Source organism: Siniperca chuatsi, linkage group LG16 (genome assembly GCF_020085105.1).
Source record: "Siniperca chuatsi isolate FFG_IHB_CAS linkage group LG16, ASM2008510v1, whole genome shotgun sequence".
Taxonomy (NCBI): Eukaryota; Metazoa; Chordata; class Actinopteri; order Centrarchiformes; family Sinipercidae; genus Siniperca; species Siniperca chuatsi.
In genome coordinates this window covers 14,089,507-14,116,332 of record NC_058057.1, presented here as the reverse complement: position 1 = coordinate 14,116,332, position 26,826 = coordinate 14,089,507, and the positions used below count along the sequence as shown (strand labels likewise).

At 39.3% G+C, this 26,826-nt stretch overlaps 1 protein-coding gene across 2 annotated transcripts; it reads right to left on the bottom strand.

Annotated features, from left to right (window-relative positions):
- Positions 1-1,763: 1,763 nt before the first annotated feature.
- Positions 1,764-25,498, bottom strand: fndc4a (fibronectin type III domain containing 4a). 2 transcript variants are annotated; one of them, XM_044169884.1, is made up of 6 exons: positions 24,831-25,498; positions 17,590-17,705; positions 15,852-16,056; positions 7,589-7,678; positions 4,631-4,764; positions 1,764-2,789 (listed from the first exon to the last, which is right to left on the bottom strand). In XM_044169884.1, exons 1-6 carry the CDS (start codon positions 24,904-24,906, stop codon positions 2,748-2,750), a joined length of 663 nt encoding a protein of 220 aa, XP_044025819.1. In that variant the 5' UTR covers positions 24,907-25,498; the 3' UTR covers positions 1,764-2,747. The 2 variants fall into 2 exon arrangements, with proteins under 2 accessions (XP_044025819.1, XP_044025820.1); XM_044169885.1 differs by lacking the exon at positions 24,831-25,498 and adding an exon at positions 21,892-22,034.
- Positions 25,499-26,826: the final 1,328 nt, after the last annotated feature.

The window sequence follows — 26,826 nt, the reverse complement described above, 5'->3', positions numbered from 1 at the left end:
ATGTCAGGCCTTCTTCCATCTATTTCTGCTCCATTACCCAGGTAAGAAGTACAGATGGAGAACACAAGAGGCTTGCTGCACATATAAACAAGGGGCCAAGTGCTGCAAAAATGAAAGTAGACTCCTGTGCAAACCCTATACATCTATTTATTTTTAGTGACAGTCTATACTTGGATCTCTGAATCACATCTAAAATCTAACCAAAGTTTATCTTAGCCATAACAACAGCCCATAAATCACCTGAACGACTAATGGAAGGAAGTCCGCAGCGCTGAGACAGCTAGAAAAAAAGGGAGGGTGTACAATATTAATTATTAATCCCTGGGACGCTGTAATCACTTTCTATTTTAAGATGAGCTGTATTCTTAGATTCTTCTGTGTAATTACATTTTTGATTAAGAACATTCCAATTTAAAGTTCAGGTGAAATGGCTTATTGAACTTGTTCTGCAAAGTACTGCAGCAGACCGTCTCGTAACTTCTGCTTCGTTGTGGATAAATGTAGCAGTTGTTGGTGAGATAACTGCAGATTTCAACATTTCATGACCACCTTTTAGCTATTAATAGAGGTTTTATTATTGAGTAAAGTGAACAGATAGATACAGTGGCTTCATATGTGTTCAATTGTAATGTAATCAACGATCCGTATGATGTATACTGTAATCTTTGGTAGTGTAACCAGTGTCAGTCCTACTCTCATGGATTTCCACTGAGCTTTCTCTTGGTCAAAGCATGTTCACAGAACAGCATCGCTGAGAGCATCTCGTCAAGCTGACTCGAGAGCCAGCTCTTGAATTGAAGAGCTTTAACAAGACATGAGTTGATCTCTTCAAAATCCCTGCCTGTTATCCCTTACATCACATCACAATCCCAGTTGTATCATGTGACTTTCTCTCTGGTCTCAAACCTATGAGTTAGACAAACAGCATTGTTTGTAGGTTTAAGACAATGAATCTCAGGAAGCTCATAATATGAATTATTACGCATAATATGAACAGGGGTAATGCAGTTCTTTAGTTTTTAAACAGAGGGACAGAAAAGTTTAAACTGATTGTAAAGTCAGCTATAAGCTGGTTTAAAATGATTGAATATTAAAAGCATAATTGTTGGTACATTCTGGTTAGAAACACAAAGAGAAGGGGCAGAGATGGAGACGGACCTCAGAGACAGAGATGGGGGAGATTTATATTAAAAATATGTTGTGGTTTTATTATTTGGGGTTTTTATTTATGCTTATTTGTGCACCATAATGTCAGTATTTAAGATTATCTGTGTTCTCTTAAAGTTCTTAACGTTACATAAATTCCACCAATCCGTCTTTTGCAAAAATGCAGCCATTTAAAGGTGTTGCACCAGGTGTCACATACACAAAACACAGTTTGAGCGACAAAATGCTAGCGTTGTGCACAAAACATTGTACACGTCAGGATTTAAGGTGTTACTTTTCATGCACTATAATGCATTTTGTACCTCAAAACGATGGCAGTGACTTTACAATAATTTTAACTACCAAATCATTACCTAATTAATTTGTGGCACTTGAAATATATTACCTGCGTTAAAACACTTTTTGTGACGCGACTTGGCAAGCATTTTGTGCATGAAGGGCAGTTTTCTACTGTACTATACGGTCTTGGCCAGCATATAATGCACAAATTGCAGACAGTTCATGAGTGGTATGTGTGTGAAAGTGCATTTTGTGCACAGTGGAAGTGATTTATGCGCTTCAGTGAGAGAAACTCCATTACATTAACTACAACTTAGTAATGGGACATTCAAAATAAAGTTTATTTTACATTTTAGGTAATACAATTGTTAGGAAATGTACAAGATCTACTGGATGATGAAAGATAGTGTCCTGTTCTAAAAGCAGGCAAAACAGAAGAAAACATTAAAAGCGTCACATAACATCATCATGTTTATTTCTCCATTTTTGGCATCTAACTTAGAATGCACATCAAATGCTATTCTACAGGCAAATGACCTGCATGCAGCTTCATTTAGCAAATGAATCAAATATGTACTGACATGATGTTTGTTATGGATGAAATATGAAAAAAATACAATGTTATCCAGAAAATGGTATATTAATTTCAATAATTAGAAAAAATTAAGACATGTTGTTGTGGTGGTTCTTACAAATGAACTTTGGATACACATATTTGCTTTCTTTGCTTATTAACAATCTGCCGTCAGCAGTCCGATAATATACATTTGTGATCAGACAATATATTAACACAATTTGCAGTGGAGAAATATTGATTTATTTAGAGCTGAGTTGCCTATAACAGGTGAACATGGTATCTAATCGCACATGCCGATATCAAAAATACACTGCGTTTTTAAAGTCAAGAAGAGAGGCCTCCCAGAGATGATAAGTGGTATTGTGTGTTTTGTATTGCAATAATGTACCAAGCACCTGGCTAAGACATCAATGTTAACTGCACAATGGGTTAACATTCATTTATGTTCTGTCAACCTGCAGGAGTAGGTTTCTTTTAGCTTTCTGTATGGTGTGTGTCTGTGCATATAGGGGCGTGTAGATATGTATAGGGTTATGTATCTGTAGTTTAGTGTTTTCCTACAAATACTGTGTGCATGCATGTGTGTCTTTTGCAAGACAGCCTTGGCCAGCCTTATTCACTGACGATCGCCCACAGAAAATATAAATTTTTTCATCTGTTTTCGATCATCAGTGAGAGAGGTTGAAAATGCAGAGAGGGGAATTCAACTTGGGCTTCCTTCTTCTCAAACTTCAATGATGTTGATAGACGGCACAGAAGGATGAAACTGCAACAGACAAGATAAATAAAAATCACTTACTGTTACTATTGACTGATGCAAGAGAGAGTTTCGGAAGTCCCCATCAGAACCTCTCTGACAGAAACCTTATATCAACATCTGACCACCTAATGGGGACTGGAAGGAGAGATAAGCCAACACAATGAGAAATCCTACAACGATTGCCCCTCAGCTAATTTAAACAAGAGAACTCAATATGTTTCTACGTTAAATCCTAGCCAGAGGTCAACACTCACAATGCAAATGACCTTGATCATCGATTGGTCATGACCTCATTACTGAGCTGTGACTGCGTATATCTGTCCACTGTTATCTGTTACTTTTTAAAGGCATTTCTCACACACTCAAAGCTCCACCAGTGATTCAGTTTGATATCTTTCAAGGCATGGACTTCATTTACCACTGGCAGCATCAACCTTAAACTGACTCTGTAATATTATAGCACATGCAACATATATTTTCTATAACAGACATGCTGCTTGCTTGTTGGTGTTTTGCACTGTTGGAGACTGCGGTTGAGAAATAGATCCTTGGCGATTCCTGTGATTACATTTGTAGGAAAGATACCATTAACATTAGGTGCTTGGGAAAGGTTGCATTTTAGACTTGCAACAGTAGCAGTAGCATATATACAAGAATTCATCTCTGAAAAGGATAAAATAAATTGCCATACAATATATAAGGACAAGCTTAACAAATAAGCTATACGGTCAAGTGTTAAACATAATGGGTAAGGTAAAGTTTCAGCACAACCGTTTACTGTAGTGTCTACTGCACTAGTTATGTACCAGAAGGTGGTAACCATTTGCATATAGCATGGTCTAGAATAGATATATGTTACTGTGAATGAAATAAGTTAAATCTTCCAAAAAAAAACATTTAAATAAAAAGGAAAATATAAAATTAAGCTTTTATTTTATTTTTTTTACCAGTGATAACAGTAACCATTTATTGTCCTTGGTTTGATATAAGAATTTTTACTTTAAAAGAAAACTTATTATCTAACTAAACTGAAATAAGCATTCTCTCAATATTTTAGTTACTGATCAAGCATCATCTTAATAAATAATAAATTGACCATCATTAATCATGGCATATTGGAGCTTTTTGTTTTCCAGCCTGTACAGCAGAGCCTGATATACCGGTTTTCTACAAAACCACAGTAATCATGTTAATATCCCGCATAACCAAGTTTGCAGTTGTGAAATGCCAAAGAGGTGGGCACTTCATGGCAGCATGAGTTGGCTGAGCACACTGGATTAGATTACATTAATGTTATTATTCACTGGAGGAAATTGTTTCTGCAGCAAGGTGTAGAACAAAAAGAAAAACATCATCACTACCTCACACACACACACACACACACACACACACCTACCTACGCATCCTTCAACACATTGGGCACATTAAAGACATAAACATAGGCCTATTTCACAGAAGACATTTTGACATGTCTCAGTAGGAAAAGCACAGGTGTAAATAAAATTAATGATGGCTGAATTAATTTTAGCTGCTTCAGTTTCAGGGTCCTGGTATTATGCATGCTGGCTCACTGTCACAGCTTACTGGGGACACTTGAATAGAACAGAGCCATCGCTAATGTTATTAGTAACACATGTGCTTTTCCTACTACGACAAGTCAAAATGTCTGCTGTGACAAAAGGGCCCGTGCTGTCAGGACAGTATAACATAGTCATTTATATAGATGGTGACACTGCTGTCTGCACAGAGAGACACTGTTTGCCAAGAGCCAATCTTGTGTGAGGGATGTGTGGATGAGACTGGTGTGCATGTTTTCAGTATGCAGGAAATCCAGGAGTCATGCTCACCTTGCTCCTCAGCAGTCCTCCACTGTGGTGCTCTGGCGTACTCCTCTCTGACGACGGCTTGGCCTTCTCCTTGCTGTTGCTGGAGTCGTTGTCCTTGATGATGTCATACTGCCGGCAGAACAGGGCAATAACAGCTGTCGGGAGGTGAGAAATGGGCATACATGCAACACACACACAGACACACACACACACACACACACAAAAGAGGATAGGATTTCAGTCATGAGGAGGCAACTGTCACTCACAGACATGTCACTACTTCCTCTAACTGAGCACGTTGAAAGGCCATGTGGATAATGAAATTCTGCTCCCAAAGGAGGGTGAGGGCTGGGCCTTTATCTGAAAGCTTGGAAGACAGTAATTCTCCACGGAGTTTGCTTTGTTACATTTCTGCCAGATGCAGCTCTGCCTCCAGTTTGGAAAAGTACTCTATGCTCACAATTAACTTCCTTGCTTTACGGAGGTTATGTATTTCTATGCTATCATTACATATTCAGAAACTGATATACAGTTCTGGTAATGACAACTAGGGAGCTGTGAGAAATACTCAGAAGCATAGCGTAATTCATTTAATTAATTAACATTATTATTCATACATCACGTAAGTGCTCTGCAATATTGCAGCTACATGTCATTGTCTCTTTGTAGCAGGGAGACATTCATGGTAGGCATTTCCACAGTTCCACTGGTTTGTTTCATGGTTAAATTACAGTAGCATTTTTGTAATCTGAGGAGTGATTTGTCTGCATTTAACTGGTTTACATTACAGTCTAATGTTGTTTTAACGTGCAAACAAAATAAAGTCACACTTTCCTCAGGATATCAGCAGAAACGTCACTACATTTTAAGCACTTTTTTTAACCAACAGCCACTTACTACACAGAAACCTTATACTGTACAATGTGGCAGATGAGATTGCATCATATTAAAGCAATTACCTGATTACTTTATCATTAAATTATTTTTTTAAACTTAGACCAAGCAGCAGAAAGTAACAGAGATAAAGGATAAAAGATAAAAAGATAATGATAAAAGATTGGAGTATATAAATGTAATAAGAACAAAAAAGAACAAATAAATAACAATGTTATGCAGATTATGAACTTTTGAATATGCCTCATAAAATGAGAGAATAAAGTAAATCTGTTTTAAACTGAACTGGCTGCAAATGAGCAGTCCATTATGAATATGCCACATGAGCTGTGTTTATTTGTTCACTCCCACTCTTCACAGCCTCCGTTTTACTTTGGTTTCTCTCGCTAGTATTATTTAACATCTCACTCTGGTGCTCGGGGGTGGGAAACCCTGCTTCTGGCAGCCTGTCAGATGTGCCACTTCTCATTGTGCCTCAACACTTCATTAATCAGCACACTTCCACAAAGGAGTAGAAAATCATACTTGGACGTAGAGCTTAGATGCAGAGATGGCTCAGGAAAGCATGATGTTGGTTTGACATCACTGTTGGGAAAAAGCCTAAAAGGGACGGGATGTTCAGAGTTGTTACATTTATTTCTGAGTTTGTGTTACTTGTTTTTTTTTTAACTCTTAACTTCCACTTAATAAGGTATTCTATATGTCTTTGCTGGATGACTGTGTTTATTGATTATTGGCTTGATTGGTGTGCCAATGTATTGATGTAGCAACAAGATAATCTACAGAGAGAAATCTCTCTCAGTCTTCATCATTGAGGCTTACATAAATGTTTACATTTTGCAGATCCATTGGAAAAGTACAATTATCTATTAGCTTATTAAGCAGGATTTTAATGTAATTTCATTACTGATAACAATTGCTCAGTAACATCTAATGTTTGGCATTGGATTTATAAATATTAGACAGTATCATATCTACAATCGGCCTTTTAATACCCTTTAAAAAGATCAAAGACGTGTTACTGTGTCACCCTGAAGGACTAGGAGACAGTATCACCAGTATTACAGATCAACGCTTGGCCAGACTATTCAGGTGGAGGAAAGGGTCGTTGGAAACACAGGCTGCCATCTTCGTGGTTTTAGGTCCAACCTTCTGTCACGGGATAACAGGCAGAGGACAGAGATGGAGGGGAATGTCTTACGACGACAGCCAGAAGTGGAGATAGGTCTAGTGGATCTTGGGAAGTCACCGGAGGGAATCCACAGGAGACTGGTGAAGCCATAGGGGAAATAGCTGCGAAATCCTAGACCGTTGTGTAGTCTGGTGCATGGAGTCTTGAACATGAACGAGGTTGGACACTGAGTGTAGAGTGGTTTTATCCTGGGTGTGATTGGGGCTGCTTGAGGGCAGGGGTGTAATTAGGAGCAGGTGTGGGTGATTAAGGGCTGGTGAGGACATGACAGGCTGTGACACATTAAGTCAGAATTCTGTACATGTATTGTACTTTGTGGTACTTAAAGCCCCTGAAAACTTGGTTTCAAAGTATTTCTGTGTCAGATTAAATATTCATGAATAAATATGCAATAATCAAAATTACATTTTGTGGAAAAAAACAGCCTTAGTTATTGTTTATGAGTTTAACACTCAAAAACTCATCTGATCTGTTTCATCAGGACTGTGTGGCTGTGGTTTGATCAGCTTTGACAGCGACCTGGCAACACAAGCAAACAACCCAACAACTGTAATTACATTTTGATTCAAATGTTGCTACTAAAACTGATTGATGCACGGAAATATGTGACATCACCTTTTCCCAAATGACCCTACCTGCACTTCAAACCAGCACGTAAAGCAAGGACAAAAAATCCAAACGAAAACAAAACAGAAATCTCTTGTGAAATAACCAAAACTGTCCTAATTTAGGCAGAAAGTACTGTGTTCATATAGGATGTTATTGCTCCTAGTAAGAAGCTGATTGAGAAAATAGGTTTTCAAGGCCTATAAAGTGTTTTTCCTGCTCTTCATTTCTGATTTCTTTCTCTTCTGACTTAAATATTATTAACCACATACAGTCTTCAAACCTACCTGCCCACATGACCAAGACCACCCCGATTATGATCATCTCTCCTGTTTGTAGATGCCGGGACTTGTCCAGGCCCTGCACAGTGGGGTCATCTAGCAGAGAGGACAGACAGGGAAGCAATCCAAAAGGACAACATCACAAACAATGGCCTCAAACATTACTATAGAGTTGAAACAACACCTGTGTGTCTCAGTGAAAGCTGAACATTATAACCTTCACAAAGGTTGTGTTGCTTGCAGAGCTATTTCACTGGTTTCTCCTGATAATGTAAGATGTTCAACTTACATTCTGTGAGGACTGGCAAACATGGACACTCCGTTTATCTCTCATGACTGTTATGCCACTTAAAAAAAAACTGTAGTAGTCAGAAAATGTGGTGGGCATTACCACATATCAATTCTGTAGCATTAATCCTCCTTTAAGTGGATTGACTATAGGCCTATTTCCACTTTCCAAACTATCTCTTTACCAGCATGGATGGAACTCTTCCAGAGCACCACTTTTCCCAATTGCCTCTTTTAGTGAATCAAGTTGTCAAGAAACTGGCCCCGAATCGTCAGCTCTCTTCACATGATAGCTATTAGGGAGTGGGGTCAATTACAGTGCCATGTTTTTCAGTCTTGGTAGTAGTATGTATGGGCATGTGAGTGGAGAGAGGGAAGGGGTGCATCACAGTGGACACAAATCACAGAAAAGTGCTTGATGCTAATTTATCAATATGAAAGACCTGTTGTATGTGGGGGCTACGGCTCAACTTGGAAGTTAGTAAAAAAAAAAAAAAGAGTAGAAGAAACTATGTATGAAAAAGGAAAAATATGTAATTTTTCTTATTTATTTATTTATTTATTTTCATTATGGGTCATGCTAACTTGGCAGTCGCCAAGTCGCGATTCGGGGGAACACAAATTCTAGCAAAACAATATCAGGGCAAGTAGCGCAAGCCTCTCACAGCTTTCCAAATGTACTTCAATTTTACATAAATCATTTTGCTTGTCAAACGTTTAGGTCTGACTGAAAAAAACTCTTAGCCCCCTGTATTAGCTATTAGCTAACAGTGTCGGCTCTGCTTCCAGGGCAACTTATTGGCTAACAAAGTGGTAGCCTATGAAATTCCCTCTTTTTGGTTCCCTGGACACTGTTATCTTGCTGAGCTGCGGTGGAGGGATATTTCTTGGTAGTAGCATGTAGGTTTGTTGCCAGGACGAAACACTGGCAATAAACCTACACACGACTACCAGGAGGAATATATTCACTTGACTCTGCTAACTCAGACTGCTGAAGCTTCATATTAGCTTTAAGTGAACTGCAGAATGCATTTTGCCAGTGTGAAGAGGAGAAATGATTACAGCGACCAACTCTTTCAGCCTACACATGACATGCGAGTGTTGTAATAAGATAAACTTGAAAAAATCCCAATCAATCCTTTGAGAGCCTAATCTAAGATTCACCTACATCATCTCATGTGTCTTCCCATTGCACAGTGAGCTCTAGAGTTGATATCAGGCTGCACATTACACTTAAATGCCAGGTCAGGACTCAGGTCAGCGCTAAGTACGACTGGTGCTCCTACGAGTTGTTTATTAATCCCACATCTCCTCTATCTGTCTGAACCCAACCCACTCAATAATAAACTAGTTCTTCTGCATATATGAAAAGTTATGTCTGTACAGAGAAACAACTGGTAGAAGTGTTGGGATGATGACATCACATCAATGGCTGTTTCAGTAATGAATCTCTAAGGCTTCTGTCTTCTGCAAGACTTTCCCACTGACCTTCTTGTCCTTGTGTACAGTTTTCTAGTTGATCTAATGACTCTACTTAACTTGAAAAAGTGCTTTGGTACATGCAGACTGTGTAGCATGCTGATATACAGTATGTTATATAGTATGTATATTCGATGCAATAGGTTTCATACCACAGAGTGAGTGAACAGAATTTACAGCTGACCTGAATAACGTGTCCTGCTGCTGTATCATACATTTTATATGTCGGCACCACACTCTTCTAGTGGAGAATGAACGGATTGTGATGTCCCTGGTGCACCAAAGAGTTTGTGTTGTGATAATTAGTTGACCTTCCTTCTACTCACTCCAAATCCCATAATGTTGTTTGTGGCTGTGAACTGTGTCGGGAAGCAGTGTAACAACACACCAGAGGTGCTGCACTGGTGTCACAAAGATGCATCGTGTGATTTCTTCTTGCATTATGTCTCCTTGAGACTGACCAATTGTGTTTTTTAGGTTTCGTGCCATTTTAAACTGGTTCAATTTAAAAGCACAAGTTTCCCTGCTGCCTTTAAAAACGTGAGTTAACTAAAATACAGTTGAATAATTAGTTCCAAGACGTCTCATGAGTTGTATAAAACCAACTGAGTTAAGAGCAAATTAGTTCAATAAAGTAAAAATATTCAGTTAATTCAACTGTTCAGTCACACAGACAAACAATAAACCTCAATTTTTTTTTTCTCAGTTTGAAGAGTCAGTTCTTCACTTCACACAAAGAAATTACAGCTGTAGCTGCCACTTGTGCACCAGAGTTTGTACAAAAACAACACAAGGCTACTCCCCTGGACTTAATTAAATTCGAAGTGTACGGGGGTAGGGACTGAGTTCACCACTAACCTTCAAAAAATTGTGAAAGTAAAAAGAATATTTTGCAGGGAGCGAACAGCGAGTAGCATACCTTTGTCTCAGTACTGTTAATGGGAGAGCCTTCCGTAGGTGTAGCTTATGACTCAGCAAAGACAGCTTGGCATCTCTTTGAAGTATCACACAGTAATTGTGTCTAAGGGGACCACCTACCTAGTTAGGTTTGACTGCTGAAGGCATCCATCCTTTGAAAATATTTTTTTTTGCTCTTCTGTGTGAAACAGCTTGACAGCTTAGTGGCAGCAGGTAACATTTTTAGTAGTTTCATGTCTTTTGTTTGGGGATGGTTTATCTAGCATATGTGGAGATTTTTGTATTGACTGTGGCATCACTGTTGATGCTAACAAATTCAACATGTTAATTTTCCCACTTTTATCACAGATCTCTGTCTGTAAGCAAAAGATAATTACCTACAGTATGATAAATCTTACATTTTAAATCCCTTTTATTTCAAAAAGCCTTCATTATGTTGGAATTATACCTCCTCGAAATTAATTATATTTGAGTTCTTCACAAATGTGTTTACTTTGCAAATGTACATACATAGACATTGCTTAAATTAATGGAATACTAATAATAAACTGCCAACATACAACAAAAATGTTATTTTTTTAATGTCTATCTAGTTGCTGCACTTCTGCAAGTTTTCAATCATACCTCACTCTTGAAGGGCGGGCAAAGCACATAAATATATACTCTGATTAAAAGCTTTCCATGGAACTAATGAAATTGAAATAGAGTTTGGAAAGACCCATTGATCCTGGGAAAACAAAATCCATTGTAGCCTATTTAAATTCACATTCTCCAGTTACACATGGCGTGTATCTTGCCAGGAAAGGGTTTATATGAAATAGATGGATTCTGAATCTGGCCAGGAAAAGTGTACATTCAGTGGCATATACACTAATATGTAATCACATTATCAAAGAGAATTGCATTGAGGAAAAAAATAAAAGCATTATTGATTCATGGGTATCATAGCTCCAGCTCTTGGGAATGCCTGGGATACACCGCAAATCAATTTAGTTTCAATCGGAGGCACTTTGCTGTGACATAGGATCTCTGAAATGGCTCTGAGATGCTGGAGCCAGCTAGATTAAAAGCCTTTTAAGGAACAATGGTCAGCAGCAAGCTCCTAAACAGAAAATGTCATGTTAAATCATGGTGCATTAAGGCTGAAGAATGAAGAATACATATGTTATTTCAGGAGGAAACATTGTGAACATCCTTTTAGAGCAGACAAAAGCTTGTTAAGAGACAGAATTAATATTGTGACTAAGTGAGTGTCTCAAAGGAGTATGTAGGAGCAAAGCCCAGTTTCTCATGTTGACAACCTTGGAGATGACCATCAATGACCTTCAATTCAAATGCTGAGTTAGCATAAAAACTATTTTTGGACAGGTTAACAACCTGTTGGCTAACGTTAGCCACATTAGCTAGCTGATGCAACACAGTGTACAATTTAGAAAGGAAATTATGTTAAGTTAATTCATGCAATTGATGTAGGATTGAAAACACAGATAAAAAAAATTCATACATATAATTATTAGCTTAACTACAAACATGAACACCAACATACTGTATGGCAAAGCAGCCACAGCAACTACAGCAACTACAGGAACACTGAACTAATGCATGAAAACTGCAAGGAGAGGAAGAGGGAGTGAGACAGCACCTGGGTGTGCATTTCATACAGCAGACGAGGATACGTGGATGTACCGATGCCCATTCAACCAGCAATGGAGCTGTCACTCTGTTTGCTGTTAACGGTTTTGTGTCTTCACTTCTCTCTCTCTCTCCCTCTTTCCATGAAGTACATTACGTTTAAACATCATTATATTAATACTCTGCCAAACCTCAAAAAATTAGAGCAAGCTCTAGTTAGCAGATATGCCTGATTTTAGAAGGTGCTGCAGCCCCCTCAGCACCCCGACTTCCCATGTCCATGGTCCACAATAAATTTCCCAACAATATCAGAGTCAAAATATACAATGGCACAGAGCCAAACATGAAAAGAGAAGCAGAGTAATAAACTTGACAAGAGTTACATAAGGAAACTTGATGTGACTGGACTTTGAAACTGGGGCATGAGACTTTGAAACTGGGGCCAGCAGTGCTGGCATTAGATTTAGGGAAAGCTGACACTGATTGCTTCTACATTTACAAAAACAAACTCCCACAAATGAAGCTCATCCACTGTTATTCTGACCCACTTGGATGACTCCAAGGGGAGGGGGGCTGCAAATCCTGATTAATGTTGCATAGTGAATCTTTTCCAAGATTCTTGAAAAAAAAAAAAGTGGTGCGGCACTGGCCATAATTGTTTTCATGCTCAGCACTTTGTTCCGATATTGATGGTTAGTTACTAAAATTGCTTTTAACTTCAAAAACAAGTACAGAAAATAATTTCCTGAGTGTAAAGCAACAGGAAAGGAGTGTAATGACGATGCCTGTATTAGCTTAATGGACAGTGCACAAGCTCTTGTGTTAACTGTGAGCCTGAATTAGTTTCTTTCTCTTTCGCTGATCTTGCCAACTTAACTTATGGCATCAAACCTGAGTCAGCTGGAGAGAAACATTTATTAGTCACTTGCATCAGCACTTCCTATATTCACAACCTCAACCAGACCATAAGATAACAGAGAAAAATTATTTGGAAGTATCAGGGCTGTTTCTAGACTAATGTCAAATGCAAGCTGCCATCATTTTAAGATTTAATGTATTCTCATGGCTCATCCCATAATCATGGCTGAACTAATGCAGAGAATATTAGCAAAAGAGTTCCTTCTGAAATGTAGACTCTTCACAACTGCTTATAATAGAAAGCAAATAGCTTTTTCTCACTCTTCCCTCATCTGTGCTGTAAGAAATTGAGAGCTACTGAACCTATTCTCTATTGGTCACGGTCCTCATATTTCCGCTCTAGCCCATGAGCTGAGCCCAGACACTGAATCCTAAGTGTTTTAGAGTGTGTGTCAGAATCCTGATTAGGCACCCAGAGTGATATAGAGTTGCATAAATTCACAGGAGCTTGCCTGCGGCCATGCTTGAAGAGTCTGTCAATAATGAATTGGTGTCTAGGAGAAAATAAACCTGCAAGAAGCAAATAGAGTCCCCTCAGAAGGACGCTGTGAGAGGAGGCTTCAGGTTACTTGCACTTACGTTCGGCACTAGCCTTTACTGTACCTCATTTTCAATGTCAGGGTGCTTAAAAGCATTCAACAGCCAGAAGAGGCTTTAGCGTAACAGCAGGAAAAGCATCTGTAATGGGTTGCTCCTGTCTGTGCCTCGGGAAAAAGGCCTGTGGCAGACCATGTACTGTAGAATTAAAAGCAAAGCATTATGTTACGTAAGTGAGATGAAACACTGAAAAAATTGCTGCAGTGACCTACTGTGACCTTATCAATTATACTGCATTTTGACAAATGTTATGGCATCTTGTTGACTTGAGGAAACTCTGAACTAACACAATACCTATTGTTATTATAAACAAATCCAATGAAGACACTAAAACAAACAATGAATTTATTCTTTGAACAAGTATTGCCTGTGTATCCAAAGCCTGATATAGCTTATACCTCTGTGCCATAGGACTACATTATCATTCAAAAACTATTAAAAACCCATAACAGAGCCACATCACTGCACCGGGTCAATTATGTTTTTCTTCATTACAATGAACATTTAACTCCACAACTGAATTTTTTAGTTCTTAATGACGAATCCATATCGGGCAGACATCACTAACACAACTTAGTTCCTTGTTGATTATGCTTTGCTAGTTATGCCACACTGGCCATGTTCAGCTAATGAGGGAATATGTCACCCAGTGCAGCCTTATGTGTTTTCTGTGTTTTTAATAGTTTTTAGCAATGCTAGAAGCATGGCTCTAGGCATGGGTATCATGGAAGCCAAAATTCTTGGGGGTCCTTGCCCAGAAAACAAAGAAAATAATGACGCACTTTCCTGCATTTTGACACATATATAAGACTTTGGGTGGATTACTTCTAAACTTCACTAAATCAGTTATCAGATAAATCAGTAATCTCCCTCTTTATATTAGGGTATATACTGTATAGAGATTTTCATGTCAATAATTTGTGCTGTTTTGGTTATTGAAAATGATGCTCACTTATTCACTCACTTCTACACTGCTGCCACTTTTCTTGAAAAAGAGCTAAATCTTGTCTGCTTAACCCAAAAATTTTAAGGGGCATATAAAAATACACATAAAAAGACTACTGTGTATCCACAATGCAAATGAATATAGAGAACAAAGATAATAAAGCCACAGATGAAAGGAACCTGCCAACATGGTGATAGCTGCATTTTCAAACACAATGCATAGGAAGTAGCATCAGTACAGATGCTCCATTTCAAACTACTCAGCCTCCTTGAAAGATCCATCATCACCATTAGCCTAAGTACAACCTGTAGCCACATCTACACACTGATATAACGAGAGAGAGACGGGGGAAGCAATAATAACCAAGTGTAGGATTTTCATGCATTGCAATATATTTCTTGCATTTCATTTTCACATATTTGAAAAAGGATTGATGCTCCAACCACTTCAGCAACACACCGTTAAGCTGTAACCTACATCTCCTCCAGCACTGATGTGCAACAAAGTGCTGTGTGTGTGCGTACCTGCTGCTGCAAACTGATTTCATCCTGCATCTTTTAGAAGAAACCAATACCATAGGGAAAGGGGGTGTGTGACTTTTTTGAGGTATGATCTATGACATAATTAGAAGAATATGTTTATCATAACTACATATTATAAAAATAATAGTAATAAAATAAAATATAAAATAAAATAAAAATATAAAAATCCAGGTATCAAAAATCTGGTCGGTTGGTTGGTCCACCACTATGGTCCAGACTGAAATTTCTCAATTGGATGGATGGCCATGAAATTGGGTACAGACATTCATGGTCCCCAGAGGATGAATCCTAATGACCCTGGTGATCTCCTGACTTTTCATCTAGTGCCACCATCAGGTCAAAATTTTTATTTGCCCAGTACTTTGGATTATAAACAAATACCTGCAAAACTAATGTCTATTCCATCAGTCTCAGCTGTAATTTGTGTTTAGTGCTAATTGCCAAATGTTAGCATGCTAACATGCTAAACTAAGATGGAGAACCTAGTAAATATTACCTGCTAAACATTAGAGCATTGTCATTGTGAGCATGCTAGCAGGCTTACCTTAGTATGTAGCTCAAAGCACCGCTGAGTACAGCCTCACAGAGCTGCTAGCATGGCTGTAGACTCTTAGTTTTGTTAGTAGTTTTTGAACAATAATGGAAGTTCCATGGCAAGGAGCTATGAACTATAAATGTGGCTACACAAACGATACTTGTTGGCAAAATAGATTGATTGTTTGTTTTGGTGTTTTTAAAGGATTTGATGACAATAATAAAAAGATAATGCAAGCCTAATCCTTTAATTTTTATATAAGGTTTTTACAAAGGTTTAATAGTATTTGAGGAAACACGAGCCCCTAATCTTTGAATCACACTATATTATTGTCCCTGTACACAAACAGAAACACCTCTTTTCAAATGAACTTGGCCATAAGTAACTACTAATACCTATATCTCAGCAGCTTACCTTGATTGGAGCTGTTGGAGGGGAAGCGGTCTGACTTCTTGAGGGTGCGAAAATGGACCTTCTTGCTGGCTTGGCTTTCCCCATAGAGGCCAATTGACTGGACCTGGATGATGTAGTCTGTGTCCTCCTCCAGATCCCAAAGGACACAGGAGCGGCTGGTGGTGTTGACTTCCCGAATGAATCGCTGCATGTGTCCTTCCTGCCTCTAGGGATTGGAGGAAGGATAGCGAAAAAACTGAATGGATTGACCTTTGGAGTAGATACAATAATCAATACAGTGGGCATTGAGGTGATCAAGGTGACCACACAGAAATACCCTCCTTAAGGGAGACACTCTCTTCTGTAAAAAGTCATGTTGCTTGACTTTATGAATTTCATCATCTTTACAGGGCAATATTGCATTAATGATGCATCACCCTCCAACATCATAAAAAAAGCTAAAAACAATCATGTACCTCTATATGGGCCTATATGGAGGTGACCAACCAGAAAATATTCAAGGTACTGGAGTACGACACGCTGAGTACTTTATTATGTTAACAGTTGGCACTTTATTTTCCCATATGGGGTCTTAACTGGAAATTGAAAAGTTGTGGAGTCAAATTCTGATTAATTTAGACTGCAAGTACCTTGAGTCAAGTCTCAGACTTTGAAAGCTTGTCTTTTGACCTGAATGTTATTGGCGCAATCAAGACCCAAAGCTGTGAGAATTACTCCTCCTGCTTGCATGCAGAGCTCTCTTCTTAGTGAGCTCGCTAGCCCATCTGCACTTGAAGTGGCTTTGGGCCAGATGTCTTCTTATGTGTTTTTTATGGCCCTGCTTGAATGAGAAAACTTGTTACTCTCTGCAAACAATGAATAATGTAATGATTAAACTGCCATATACACTCAAGGCAATTACCAAACGTGTTCAAATTCAGCTGCATAACATGATGAACAGCCAAAAGAGACGTTTGGGTGTTATTTACAGCCCATCAGTCGCCTGCGTGAATAGCAAAGTTAAATGGCTGCATAATGTTTCGAGTTGCATAAAGCATAAACATGATTATAGCAGCATATGGCATTCTGTTGTTCAGTGTTAGCATTCATTGGTCTCCCTAATTTAAGCCTTTTAAATCTTCCTGAAAAATGCAGTTTGGCAGCTTCACATGCTTATGTGCATTCCCGCTGCACCCTTGTTTTCTCTTGACAAATCGACCATGCCAAGTTTTATTCGAAGTCCAGGCTTGAAGGCGAGATTTAGTCAGCCTCCCTGCATGCTGAGCTAAGCTTGAAGGGGTTCCTAAGAATATACAGTACATCCAGACGAAAACACATCTTTATTCACCCAGGGTCTTGTGCATTTGTGCTACTTACTCAGTATGCTGGACAAACCCATGATACGTAGTGAGGTGTTTGCTGAACACACAAAATATCCTCTATGGACTTCAGTCAGTGATTAGATTATCATTTTATTTTCTGAAATATATTTTTTCCTTTGCCCCCATTTTATCCCAATATGTCCACAGGCTGTCAAGAACTGTGACATGGTAGAAAATGAATTCCAGGTGCACTTCTTCATTCTTCCTACTGGCTGGGTGGTGTGCCAACAAAATTTCAACAGGACATGATGAAGGCTCAATGCCAAACCACAAATGGCTACGGCCAAAAATAAAACAGATGCAGTTTTCCCTTTTTAGGGGTGTTCTACTAACCTGTCCACGGTCTCACTAATTTACATTTGAAGTTTAGGACTTACCTGTTGTGAGATAGAGAAGCCGATTATTATGTCTCCCTCTGGAACCTCCCAGGATACAGTTGCCGAGTTGGCCTGCGGGTGCATGACGGACACATTGATGGGAGCTGGTGGCCGGTCTGGAGGAAATGAAACAGAAACAGAGGGATCTGTTAATCCAACCACTTCTCTAGATATTAAATTACCCATGCCAACTGTGTCCACACTGCACCTGGAAAGTCTCAAGCACTGTGTTGGCACTCTGAAACTCACCACAGGTGTTTGTTTTGAATTAAAAGTGAATAACTGAGTCTTACTCTCAAAATTCATGCAGTCTGGTTTTGTGGATGAATTAGTGGAATGAGGAAATACAGCAGCAGTATGGGACACCAGGTTGTATGTGTCATCATGGTACAGTAAGCTGCTGGGTCTCATGTGATCAAGCAGTGGACTAGACTGAAAACCGTGTTCACTTTTGCTAGTTTTGTAGCACCTATGTAATGTGGATTTTGATTTGGTTTGGAGTTTTATTTCACTCATACATTCCTGTTCTTCCTTTCATCTCCAGAAACAAGCTTCACTGTTTTCTGATCCACTGTCCTAAGACCAATAAATGGCACTATCACACAACTACAGCAGTGTTGTTTTAAGTACTTTCATTACCCATTGCTACTGGATTACTTAAACTGAGTGCTAGTCACATTTAAACATACTCTCTGGACTAAACAGGGACATTGGTTTGGTGTCCCCTGGGACATAAAATACATACAGGGCATACTGTCGTGCATAAAACTGTTTGCAATCTCAGTGAAAAACAAATGATTAGACCTCTCTCGTGGTAATGTATGTTTTTGAGGGGAGGCGTCTGATAACAACACAGTACTGTATCACCTATAAGTAAACACCCCATTTAACTCATCTAGTTTTAGCTTTTTAAATAAATTGCTTGCTCACATTTTATTATGACCACGGTGTCTGTTTCATGTCCACTTTCCACGGACAGGGTTGTGTTTGCTTCACTTTGCAGCCATCTATCATGATTTGGTTGCTGGTGGACACATTGATTGCAAAGTGGGACAAAAGCCTGGGAAGCAGACGCCAGGAGAAACAGAGGGTGACAGATCTAATAGAGGGCCCTGTACGGCTTCACAGTCTCCAAGCAATCGCTCGGGTCAGATGGATAGGTAAGATGGGATTGGCGCGGACAGATGGGAACCTGGAAGCCATCCTCAGGGCTTCTGTCATTAACGTGGGTCTAATGGACTTTGTGTGTTGTCACAAAAAGTAACTGATGCTATGTTGAGAGGGTCAAGTGAGTGGAAATGTGTTAAGCTGTCAGATAAGTGAAAAAATGACAAAAAGAATAGTTTCTTATGGGGATGGCATCGGAGAAGATAATACATACATATAAGTAGACGGAATAACATACGCTTTGCCTGAGTTGTAACTACAGTATCACAGCTGATCTCTAAGTACAAGGAGTAAGATTTCTAGATGCAGCTTTCTGTAGCAGTTCGCTACAAAGCGAATATGAATTGACAGTTGTGCAGTCAATTTGTATTTCAAACACTTTCATTAACTCATGGGGCATGGACATAATAACCCATAATACAGTTGTCTTGAGATGACAGCCAAAGGCATGTGCTGTATAAGGACAATATTTCAGCCAAAAATTGCACTTGAGAGAAAAAGATGAAAGAAAAAGTGATGAAATTGGGAGCTATTTCAAATGGTTTGCTCTTTTCTATAGCAGTCCCTCTCACATCCCTCTCATCTTATCTCCCCATGTCTCCCCTTTTATCTCTCTCTCTCTCTCTCTCTCTCGCTCTCTCTCGCTCTCTCTCGCTTCTTGCACCTCTGTGCGCTTTATCTCGGAGACAATCAACAATGGCCTCTGTGTTTGGTGCAAAAGGTGACACTGAGGCAGATCTCAAGACCCTTGGGTCAAACAAGGCTATCAGTCTCCCTTTCTCAGCCCTTGTGGCATTATGAACCACAGTGGGGTCAAGGTCAAACACAGGGATGGCGCTCGGTTCCCAGGACACACTCAGAGATTGGTTTGTGGAGGGGAGCGGATGAGAGGAACAAGAGGCCAGACTAATGCTTAGCCTGTGCAACAGAGCGCAAATTAATGTTCCAACTGTAGTGAGAGCGGGGAGAAAAGTGGGCTTGGCTTTTGGTATCACTGGTATCAAGAAGTTAAGAGGTTACGTCTGTCTCATTTTGTCCATTTAATGACAATCTTATTTATGGAAGCAGGTTCTGTAATGTGTTAAGATATACGCACAGCAGGTTAAGAGGGAGGGCAAGTCACATATAATATATTGTCCTTGATCTTTGGAGAGCCTCTGAGAATGAGTCATACATACTGTATATTTACTCTGACTGACGGCTAATTTTGTGTCATGAACATTTGATAATGACCTTATAATTGGATTTTCTTTATATCTCAGTATAAAACTCTCACCATGAACAGCCTTGCATTTCTAAAAGCCACACAGAAGCTTTGATTCTTGTAACTGCATCATCCCCCAATACACCCTTAAAATAACAAAGATATTCATTTGTTTTGTAAGGATAAATCTGACTAGTTAATAGGCAAATGCTATAAAGCCTAGATTGCCATCAGCACATGTCGTACACTGCACACTCTTCAGATTGGACACGTTCATTTCTCTTGAAGCTCATCATTCCTATGGGTAATGGGGGTTACGGACAGCCATGCATGGACAAAAAAATGCAGCCACTAACCATGATGCATTGTCTACAGGTCATTTCCTGGTGATGGAGCAAGTGATGGTTCAGTTGAAGCAGGCCATGAATCATCACTAATGTATAAGTGCCCTCGTCCTATATGATGATGTTTCCTTTGCACGTGGTTGAGCAGGACAAGTATATTTTTGTATTTCAAGTATAACTTGAAATACCCGGGTACGGTGACTTTTTGGACTGTAGAACATAAAGACCTAAAACTACAAACTAACATTATTGTATTCATTCATTTAATATTTTAGAAAGTACATGATAAAAATATAAATGCTCTTAATGTCTCCAAATCACTGTTGGCTCATGAACATAAAACAGATGACTTGATTTTCTAATGCAAATATTTTTATTGATGTGAAGTCCAATAGTCCAGTCCTGCTCTGTCTAGGTTGTTTGATGTTCCCTTCTGCAGTAATAAGTGTCATTGTGGATACTTCAATATTTGTTGTTGGCCACGTGTCCTAAGTAAGCCCCACTCCACAGAATGCGTTACGTAAGATCTGAAATCAAACAGCAATAGGTCACAGCGGCTGAGGCGTTTGTCAGTGCAAACAAATGGTAAGACCCTCTTGGGATGTGGGCACACTGCCAGGATGAATCATAGCGTATAGCCAAAGCCCAGCACATTAGCTTCTCCCCATCTAATCAGAGTGCACAGAGAGATAGTGAAAGTGCAGGTGGATCTCTGAATGGCTGACAAGCCACGTGGAAAGGAGCCCAGATTGAGCGAGGTACGGCCGTGGCATAATATATTTTGTCCTCTATATTTGCTTGCGAAGCACAAATGCACAATTTATCCCGATTTACACATTGTTTTTTTTTATTGGTTGCTTATATTGTTTGTTCACAGCATAGGAGAAGAGACTGATTGGAGATGTTTTTCAAACAATAAGATTTTAGATTCATCACGATAAAACAGCCTGTGCAGCTTTTGGTCGCAGACCACCTTGGACAACCATGACACATTGATTAAACAGAAATAGAAAAATTAGATGGGAGTAGAAAATTGGAGATTACATCAAAAGCATTAAGGTTGAATTGCCTAGCCAATGCAAAATTCAATATAACTGCCTTTTGTGTTTGCTTTTTGCACCTGATGTGGGTTATTGAATGATAGGACTCATGAGCAAGCAGACATTGTCATGCACTCATTTACAGTTACAAGCATGACTCAGTAAATGTCTCAGATAGAGACAGAAGCTGCTACTACTTAATTCTACAAACAATATCAAGTCTGACACGAATCAGTGCTCCGCTCATTATTCTGTAATAAATGTTCAGAAATGTTTCAAACGATTGAACAGTTCGCTAACAACACAATAAAACTCCCAAAGGTGCATAATTCATATTGCTTCAAATACATTGAAAAGGCAAAACACTGTGGTTTACCAAGGTTGTATTATCGATCATATTTCAGTTTCAATTACCTCAAAGCTAGTGACAGTTTGAAGGGCTGCTTGTAATATAATTGTTTTCTAATACCTCCCAGGATACAGTTGCCGTAGTCGCTTGTTAGATAATATATTCACTGACATCTCATAAATAAAGGCAATAACTCACAACAGGTGCCTTGAATTTTGATGTGTTGCCCAGTCAATCTTCAAACAGCTTCATCTGGATGTGTTTCAAACTCAGTGGTGGGAAGTCTAAATGTTCTCTTCTGCACAGCAGGAGGTTGTCGCACAGCCACTCGCAGGCCCCGTGTTGCAAATCGCCTGGTAGTGGAGCTCTTAAGCAATGTCTTGCTGGTTTAACTCTGGCACCGCCTACCCCCATATTACCTTTGAAGACCATTTTCTTGTTTTATCTCCCCTCTGGGATCCTGCCTTTCTTTCACATTGGATACCATGTAGGAGCAGTGACTTCATGTGATCTTTGATTAAGTCTCTGACTCTAGTACACTAGTGTCTGTCTATCTAGTGCAGCAACAACAGTATATAGTGTAGATGGATACATATGGAAGGACTTGTTATGGCATGGCTAAGGCCTATGCTTTTTCCTATACATTTCAGAGCCTCTCTACAGTAGGGGCACTTACTTCAGGTACACTCTGTCTTCATTCTCACAGATTCAAAGGCTGTGAAAGGGCAGTGGAACCAGATGGGACTAGGTGCCAGTCTAATGTTAATGTAATCACTGGCCATACCCTGAGGCTTTTCAGCAACAAGCTAACATTGCTTCATCATCCCAAAACTGTAAAGGCTAGCATGCAGTGACGTGCAGGAGCAGATGTATGAAGTTGTTTTTTATTGGCTACAGTGGGTGTTCACTGGATCTACATCTGAACAAGACACCAACAAGTGTGAGCCACTGTATGTACTGATATAAAATCTAGGATTGAATAAAATCCTGTTTTTTCCACGCACCGTAGTCTGTATTTTTTCTGTGTATTTGAAAAATGTGTGCCATGTGACAGCAGATAAAATTATCTCAACATGAGCAAACATTGGCCCTCGCTCTGATGGATTCAGCTCTAATACAGAACGTCTATTTGTCAAGAATGTGTCACTAGGTTTATAAACAGCAGATTGCCAATTTGAAGAATGATATGCGCATGGCCATCCAAATCAATCCAATAAAATCTAATTCACATTTGCTCACTGCCTAAAGCTCTGGTTAGGCCTCATGTGGGATTTGTTTTCATTCAACTTGCTTGTTTTCAGAACATGTGTAAATATGGTTACCCACATTCAAGTAGTTCTTGTCAGTTTGGACCAAGAAAATTAAATTTTTACTGTTTGAAGATTGCTCATACTGGAATTTTTCTCAATTTTTGAGACATTTAGATACTGGAAGCTCAATGTCGACTTGAGTATATCATCATCTGGACCAAATGTCATTTCTGCAGGGTTTTGTTTTTTACAAATCTGCAATTTTAACAATCCAAATGTTAAGACCTGTGCCATGTAGATCATTGTGTAATCATGACTCATGTTGAAAAGCATGCTGGATGAATGAAAGCTTTGAGAACAAATTTCAGTAGGTGAGATCAATGAAAACCAGGCTTTATTATATGCTAGCATTCACCATCCACCATTACAACATTTTAGTATCACTTTCAAAATATTTAAGCAAATTCCATTGATTGTATTACCTAAGAGACACTTCACTCCCTTTTTCTGCTTCGCTGTGTAGTTGAAATTTGTATGGACAACCAAAGAGGCTTACAATTACTTTAGACCTTCCTCCTGAAAGACGTCACTGTGAATGCCTTAGTCTCATAGCATGCATAGTGCTGGCACTAATGAATTCAACATTTATTTTCATTCACTTCAAACTCATTGCAATAGCCAAATTTATATTTATGAGTGTCATGTTTATTTGTTTAATAGTAGCGTTTCCTGCTCTTGACAGCCCCATGCAGAACTCCACTGAGATCAGGGATGCTCTTGCTTTTCACATGTCAGCGCAGAACATGACAAAAGCTCTGAATATTTGTATCAGGCACACAGTACACACACAGAAACAGTGAAGTGCCAATCAGATTCTCTCAATGCGCTATGACATGTAGGACTCAGTTCCTTTGAGAGGCGAGGGAGGAAGTGATAGAGGTAGACTGGTAGATAAAGAGACAGAGATACTGTAGATAGCAGATAGAGAAGATTTCTGTTACAGAAATAGGAACAATTCAGAAAAAGTAAGTCTGACGCTGAGCTTGCAATGGAAAGAATGCAAAAATAGCTATATTGGGTGTATATAAATGTTGTAAATGAGACCACATACAGTGTAAGCACAAGCATCTCCCTCATGATTGAGCTCATTGAAAGCAGTGTTAGCTCTGTAACTGGTGTTTCGGTGGGACATGATTTTAGAGAAGCGAATGCCCTTGTGTACTTTTGGCGCCCAATAAGAGCTTTTATGAGTTCACACTGTTCAGCAGTGCCGCAATTGAAGAATTAAATGGTCTATCTTTAGTCAAACACCATTGAGAGAGAGTGCCTTCCAAGTGAGCTGGCACAATGGGGGAAAAGGGCAGGTTTCTTGCTTTAAACGTGCTAATATTGGTTTTTTTTATTAAATGCATAGGTAGGGCAAACTGCCAAGGTTATTCTTAAGGTTATTATATAGCTATGAATTTAAATATAAAACACAAAGGATATTTTAGAATAGACACCATGTCTTGTTTTTGTACATGATTCAAAGAAAGTAAAGTCAGGTATAACAGCCCATCTTGTACTTCCTTGCATCTATTCTGTACTGGTTAAACAGATGCTACTGGATGAGCTGGCTATTATGATAAAAATACAGTAAGTGAGTATACATGAGCATAAAAAACTATTGGATTGTAATTGATGTGTGTGACTGAAAGGTGGAATTAAGTGCATCATCAGGCGCAGATTCAAATCCAACAAAAGCCTCGTTAGACTCCTAACAAACACAGTGACATGTTCACGTTTTGTAACAGGCTACTTTGTATGGCTAATGGCGCATTTTACAAGGCTATAAATGCACAATAGGCTAATTGGTTTGACTCCTCTGTTATAGAGGCTTATACTTACTTGCTCCTACCAAGAACATGCCGCTGCCAAAAAGCAACAGGACCACGGAGTTGACCAAAACAAGCAGACGAGCCATGTCTCGGTGGGTATCGTTGCTCTCCTCGGATTAAAACGCAGATCTCCTATGCTTGAAGGGCAACTAAATTACATCGGTTCATTTTTACAACATGTTGGAATTCCTTTCATGAATGAATGCCTCGGGCTCGAGCTGGTCAATAAATAGATAGATAGAATACAAATGATGTCTTAACAAATTATGTCTTCAGAAACATTTTTGTCGAGCCGAGGCGGATTCTTCATTTAGGGTTTAAATCCACAAGTCTTCCGTCCATGTTCTCATGCATGAATCTGGTGGCTGGAACTGTACACGTCCATCATCCCTGGGTTCGCACGAGAGCTCAGGTATGAACAGGTCGTAGGAAAGATGACGCTCACAGGCTCGTCGGTCCCCTCGCGGACTGAGAGGACGCCGTGGGGCGATTCAGCACCACGGACAGCGCCTAAGTTTATTTAGTCTGTCCTCGCGCTCCGCAGCTCACTGTTTACGTCTCAGACCTGAATGTTGTTTGTTCACGCACTTTAACGGTAGCCCTTCCGCCTCCCCCCCCCTTCTCCTCCCTCCCACTCAACCTCCGAGTAGCCTACAGGACCCTCAGGTTTCTGGCACTTAGCGTTTCAGCTCAAGTGCACGCGCAGCACACCATGATTAATCTCCCACGTGTCATCAGAGGAGGGAGCAGCATCCATACGCCTACCTGGGCTACAGCCGCCACTCACGCAGTAGCATGCTTCTCCTGCTGCTTTAATATTTCAGTAGCACTGCCAGAAGCTAATATTTACCGCAACAGGGTGAGGAGTGTTGATATTACAAGGTTGTTATGGTGTCTTGAATGACAGTGAAATTTGAGACATTCCCAGAGAGAGAATGTTTTCTATGACAATAGATGTTGTACATTGCTCTACTTCACCCATCATACACTGTGCAGCCCCCTAAAGACACACCATGTTATCAGGAAGATGAATGCCATTGATAAACTGAGTGCATTGCCTCATGGGACAAGCATTTCACGTCAGATTGCTTGTCTTTGCCAGCACATGCAGACTACTGCAGTCTTTATTCATGGCACAACAAAGAGGTCATCAAATGTGTGGGAGACTACTTATTATACAGCTTCTAATTATGACTCAGATACTGAGTGGATATGGAAACAAGGTCATACAAATTATAATTTAAAAAAAAACTACAATAAAGGAGCAAAATAACTCCTTAGATGTGTTATTGCCCCTTTCAAAACTTTATTTTTCAACTGCCCATTTCAACTTTATAAATTAACCACTCGAAAGCTTTTAGTGGTCAAGAAAAAAAATGTTTTCCCCACCTCTGAGGTGTTGCCATGGTTTCTATGTGCTCACCAGTCCTCTGTGAGCCAGAGCAGACAGAGAGAGGCTTTTGTTAAAAAAAAAAAAAATTATATATATGACGTTTAAGCCAGATATTAGATATTAGAGTTACCATGACAGCTGTCTATTTGTAGCTGACATTTCTGTGGCATTTATCTCAATAACAGCTTTTCAGTTTACCTCAACAAAGACACTGAAACATGGGGTTGTTGTGGTTAGCACTCACTGCACTGACTGTATCCGTTTGTGTTATGTTGTTTCCTTCATGTAAAGTCAGTATATTTGTCTCTAATGACTATTCTGTTTCTTTTCAACTTGTGTATCAAACTTTATTTTCTTCCAGTTATTTACTGAGCTCATCTGTAATACAAACGCAATTGAATTTTCTTGGTTTAAAAGTCTTCTTACAGTTTAGAGGTTTTCAGCTTGAGTTACACCATGGCTTGTTTCATTGTAAAAATAACCTGTCTCTTTTCAGTCCTGTAAGATGTTAGCCATTCTTGGATCCCACATTAAAGAGAAATACCACAAAGTGATGTAGCACTAGCCCAACAATCTTTAGCAGTAACATGAGCCAGAATGTAGGCAAAGTCTT